Source organism: Ips typographus, linkage group LG1, assembly GCF_016097725.1.
Source record: "Ips typographus isolate SLU linkage group LG1, UJ_Ityp_2.0, whole genome shotgun sequence".
In the NCBI taxonomy this organism is placed as follows: Eukaryota; Metazoa; Arthropoda; class Insecta; order Coleoptera; family Curculionidae; genus Ips; species Ips typographus.
In genome coordinates this window covers 15,130,039-15,136,038 of record NC_138422.1, presented here as the reverse complement: position 1 = coordinate 15,136,038, position 6,000 = coordinate 15,130,039, and the positions used below count along the sequence as shown (strand labels likewise).

Here is a 6,000-nt window from a genome sequence, read left to right as displayed (position 1 = left end):
AATGGGGTTTAAAAGTAAGTTCCAATTATGTGAAGAATGTTATCAAAAGTAGATTAATATATTTGGAAAAGATTAATAATGTTAACAAAACTAAATAATTGAATATCATTTATTACCAAAGATGTACTACATGTACACACAGTGTCAATTTATAATAATATGATACAGAGTGAAGAAAAGTGTCTTTCTGAGATATTTCTCTTTGAGGTCTCATTGTTGAGATAATTAATTTCCAATATGGCTGAGAAAATTTGGCTTCAGCGACTGCGAAATGCTCAAAACGTTTGCGTTGAACTGCTCTTTTGATGTCAGGAAATGCTGTAGCTTGATTTCCCATTTATGCCCAAATGATGCCTTTGCTTCTAGGTATATTTGAAACACGATTATTTCTTACTTCCGACTATCCTATATAATTTTGGGTGAGTTTTTTCTTTTTTGTTGATGCTCACCATTCTTCTGAAGAGTTTTATTCTAAAAATCAGCAAAAATCCTCATCCCTTCGCAGGTTTCTTTACTCGATTGGCTTCCTTTATCCTTCGGTAATTCCTGTTTCAACACGTGTGCCCAGACCTCTGGGAATACCTCAATCCACAGTTATTCCCTTTGGATAATATAAAATCTTAATAGGTTTTCCTGGATGCGAAGCAATCGTATCAGCTAAAAGAGCGATCCATATTTGAAACCACCTAGCATGAATTCGGAAAAGGCACGAAAACAAAAATTGTATTAAGCAACGCTGTGTAAAAGTCCCGGCTTAAATCAATTTAGTTTGCGAGAATCGGTTTGGAGGATCCTAAATACGTGATCCACTCTTATCTCGTAGGTTCAAAGCACTTCGTCAATCCCTTTCCTATTTAAGTCCAACACGCACTAATCTAAATGGCTAGAATAAAATTATTTCGTAAATTCGGTTAGAAAACAATCTAACACTTCATTGGACGTCGATGTTATTTCTGTTCTGGCACGTAGGGAACAGACAAGTCCGAGAATTCCAAAATCCTCACTCTGTCCCTTAGGAACATATGAAACCTTAATGGTTTTTGGGGATCCCTTCCAAGGTTTTTGCTGTATTAAAGCTGTCCAAAATAAATCGAGTGGATGGGAGGATCTTTGGTGTAAATCTTGTTTAAGTGCGTGTCTATGATGAATAATTAATTCAACGCCTCCAGTTTTACGAAAATGTTTGTCGGGATTTGCTGGAAGTAGAGTAATTGTGGGAGTATACACGGTGATTCAAGAAAAGTTTTGATACTTAGTAAAGATAAGTTTTTTACAGATATAGTATTGCCAGATGAAATTTCTGCTTTTATAAAAGTTGATATTTAAAATAAGACACCTTTCAGCATTAAAAATTTCCGTTTTTATACTTTTCTGTGATTTTTGTAATACTTATAATTTCCAAAATTTGTCTAATTTTTGTTATTTTACTATTTTATAAGTATTTTGGCAAAATTATCCGTACTTGTAATAATATATTTGTAATTATGTAGACAATTTTAGTAGTTTAGTAATGGGAAATTTCTTCATGGGGCTAAGGCAATTATGATCTCAAATAGCTCAAAAACGGGACACTTTATTATAGCACTCTTTGGGTCACTGTGTAGTCCGGAGTGTACGCAATTCACTGATCTAAAAATATACAGGGTGTCTCATTTGAAATTCTTGACTTTTGTCATTTTGAAAACAATTCCTTTAGGAAGTTAAGGTTAAATTAGACCTCAAAATATCGGAAACGGGTTACTTTTTCTTGAGCATTTCTTGGGTCACTGTGTAGCGTTGAGAATCGTGTGACACAGGGTGTCCTATTTGAATTTCCTGACTTTTGGCCCTTTTAATGCAGTGCCGTCACTTTTCTGCAAATTGCTTCATCACAGAGTTAATGTCAACTTTGACCTCAAATATCTCGAAAACGGGAAACTATTTTATTTGCACTTTTTGGGTCTCTGAGTCGGTTTAGTCCGGAGGGTGCGCAATTCATTTCAATGATCTAGAAATATACAGGGTGCCTCATTTGAATTTCTTGACCTTTGTCATTTTGTAAATCGTACGCAATTCAGTGAACTAAAAATATACAGGATGTCTCAAATATCTCAGAAATGGGCACTTTATCTATAACACTTTTTGAGTCACTGTGTAACTTCAATGTGCGCAATATACTGACTTGAAATGTACAGGGTGTCTTATTTAAATTTCCTGACTTTTGACACTTTGAACGCAGTGACATAATTATGCAAGCAATTTTTGACATAAAATATCTCGAAAATGGGACACTTTTTATAGCACTTTTTGACTTACTGTGTAGCACTGAGCGTACGCAATCCACTGATAAAAAAATATACAGAATGCTCCATTTGAATTTCATGATTCTGGAAATTTTTTCACGAAGGTAATGCCAACTTTGACCTCAAATATCTCTAAAACGGGACACTTTTTATAGCACTTTTCTGGGTTACTATTTAGGCTAGAGAGTGTGCAATTTATTGACTTAAAAATTGATAGAATGTACAATCTGATATTTCTGACCTTTGACACTTTAATTGTTATTTATGCAACAAGTGCAAAAAGTACATCTTTTTTGCACGTAAGTGAAAGTTGTTATATAGGTAGATCATTTTCATAAAAATAAAAAAAAATAACAATTTTTTTTGTTCGTTTAATATTTTTTTCACATTTTGTTAAATTAAAAATGAATTCTTAATTGAGAAATCAAATATACAGTTATTTTGTTTTTTGATTTAAATGTATATTTTTGAAAAATAAAATGAGTGCAGAAAAGTAACTTTACCACACTCAATGCGGAAAAGTGAAAAAAATATGAAACCAACATAACAATCAATAGAAAATTCAAAAAAACAGATAATATAAAAAAATATAAATTTACTATGCAAAAAAACAGTTAAAAATAGCAATTATAATGGTCTTGGGGGTAATTTAAAAACGCTTAAAATGAAAATGATCTTATTTCATAGATTTTGACCATACTGTATAGTGTATTTGTAGTTCCTAAAAATTGCATGTGCAACACTCAGAACTAAATCTAAAAAAATAACAGTTTTGTTGGTTGTACATCAATTTCTTACTCATCTTATAACCAAACAGATCGTTTTATATAAGCCAAAATAAAACACTGAAACACATTTTGCCAAGTATTTTTATTTGACGATAATTGATAAGCTACTTAATATAATATATTTACAAAGGCCAACATATAATAAAATGTCCAAGAAAAAATTTAAATTCATATGTTACAACATTAAATAATTATTTTATCACAAGTAGATTCATTATTAAACATCCATACATCGTTTAGACATTTTTTTAAAGCTGCGACAGCAAAGGCTGACATCAAATTGATCAACGTCCGCCTTTGCTGCCGTAAATTTACAAAACTGAAACAGGCTATAGAAAAAGCGTTTCCATTTTAAAAAGTATTATAATACGTAAATCTGTGACGAGAAATATAAAAATTTATTACATCTTTATATTTACAATATTAAATTATCTCCTTTCAGTCCTCTGAGTGCTTTGAATAAGTTACGTATATGGTTTAAGATACTTGAAGTACAATGAAGTTACAAAACAATGACATTGACCATGATGTATAGTTTTAAACAGCCGTTTTTATATACACGATTACACTTTTTTTTTGATCTACCACATCCAAACCGAAAATAGATTTAAGCTAGCATTAGTGGAGCGTTGTCGAGACTTTAGTCCAACACTCAACAACACTTCAGAATGGACCCATAAAAACACATTCAATACATTTAACAACTGACAGTGAAACATTTAACTGTTACAGCTAACATCCGTAGTTTGGATTAGGGCGATTCCATCCCTTGTAGTCTCATAATTAGCGCAGATCTGAAAGTAAATAAAGTTGTCATTAAGAGTGAAATTCCAGCAGGGTTCGACAGTAAACTAAGGTAAAGAAAGCGAACACAAAAAGGCACAATGTAATGAAAATGTCCAGTAAATTTTCATCAAAGCTTCTGGCTCATAAATCACTTAAACACACAACGTCCCCTGTATTTGGATGGGCTTTAAAGGAAAATCCTGAAACGTAATGGGAAACTGAAGCGCCACAATGAAATCCCGTTAGGAGTTTGGTTATACCGGGTGGTTCGATTGGTATTGCTATTCTTTCTCTACCAAAATCTCTGCCAAATTTTGTTGATTTTTTGAACGTCTTTTGTTGGATAATTTTTACGATTATTCAATTTCCATTTAAGGTTATACTAAATGAGAAGCTAGCTGCATAAAAGCTACGTTACTAAAACTACAAACTATATATTCAACTGTTTGGCAACGTTGATATACTTATTATACCAGTTAAAGTAAAAATTTATTAGTGATTTGTCTTCCAACTCTATTTTTGTTTATTTTACACATAGAAAAAACTTTGAAAATTTTGAATTAAGCTTGATTTTGTTATTAAGATATGTTGTGGCTCTGTTGTCTTTAAAACTACAAACCTCTCAACAATCCTTCGTTAGGTCAAATCTAACATGTGATACTATAGCCATTTGGAACCAAATGATCACGTGTGAGACTGTCAGAATGAAGAGACGATCCTAATCATCGATATATCCTCATCAATTGTTGATTGATATCATATCCAAGGCATTCTTTCAACGATTCTTTGATAACTAAAACTATCTAAATGCTAATAGACCTAAAAACGAGCTTTAAATGGTTAAACTTTTTGTTGTCTTGACAGAGTTCAGGAAATACGATTTAGATAGAGTTTATTCTTCTTTTGTTAAATTTTCTAAAAATTTGTAAACAAGGAACAGTTATTCGGAAACACAGTTGATCAAAAAACAGAAAAGTGTCTGAAAGACTTAATAACAGTCTGTAGAGTTTTCAAATTTGGTCACGAAACCATCAACATCAGCAATCATGGGAGAATTGTCTAAATGGCATTCTTAATCTTCCAGAATGCTGCGTAGATCAGATTTACTTGACTTTTCTGAAAATACCCTAAAATTGAACTAATAAGTGTCAAAAATTATATATTTTGAAATAAAAATATGGATCAGAATAGCATATTAAACTGACATAATAGTCTGCAACGCCATAAAATTTTCATATTTTTGACAGAAGCGTGTTTTTAATAAATGAACACATTTCATTTTGACAGCTAATAACTTTCTAACTTTTAAATAGTCCAGACTCTAGACTTTCCAAAAATGTCGCCCCTTGATGTTGGTTGATGCACTCTTTGAGCGCTAGAGGGCCAACGGTTTTGTTTTCAAAACAGTTTTGGTGCAATATCTAAAAAACTATTGAGAAAGGCAAATTCAATTTGAGTTATTAGAGAGTTATTAGAATCCCTTCAAGATTTTGATTAATTCTTTTCTTTAAATCGTTTGGTTTTTAAAAAAAAATAAGAAATCAGAAATAATCATGTTTTCGCACAGTTTTTTGCTTTGACCCTTAATAACTCGGTTATCTAGAAACACTTTGTGTTATCTGCGAATTTAAAAATGATGTTTTCGTAAATTTGTTCATTTTGTGTAGAGCTTTAACAACTGATAAACAGCTGCACAAATAATTTTGAAATCAAACACAATTGGCAACAGCGTTTGGAAATTTCCTAACCTAACATAAATTGTAACTTTTACAGTTCAAAAGTTAGCTGTAACAATTGAACCATCCTGTAAGTGTATAATCTTGTCTAAAACAACTTGCAACCAAAAAACTAGGTTAAATGAATTTGGATCGTGTAAATGCAAATAATAAAGGACTATTATCGGTGTTAAACAGCACGTCAATTAATTTCCAACGATAATGGCATATTTCTAAGGCATTACTGACAAAAGGGAGGTAATTTCATGCTTTGTGTGACAGTCCCTATTGTGCGATTATTGTCTTCCATTCAAATTAATGTTTACCTAACAAAACTGCCTTTAATATAGGGCGTTATAAGCTTGCACTCTACCAAACTAGCAGATTGCGGTTTTCTCATCAAAGAGCGCCACTTGAATAGCTCTAATC

At 31.9% G+C, this 6,000-nt stretch overlaps 1 protein-coding gene across 1 annotated transcript in view; it reads right to left on the bottom strand.

Annotated features, from left to right (window-relative positions):
- Positions 1-3,133: 3,133 nt before the first annotated feature.
- Positions 3,134-6,000, bottom strand: part of LOC145727185 (uncharacterized) — a 219,319-nt gene continuing 216,452 nt past the window's right edge. The window contains exon 7 of the mRNA XM_081976667.1: positions 3,134-3,864. Coding sequence (XP_081832793.1) covers positions 3,854-3,864 — 11 coding nt within the window. The 3' untranslated portion in view covers positions 3,134-3,853. The remainder of the gene's footprint in view (positions 3,865-6,000) is intronic.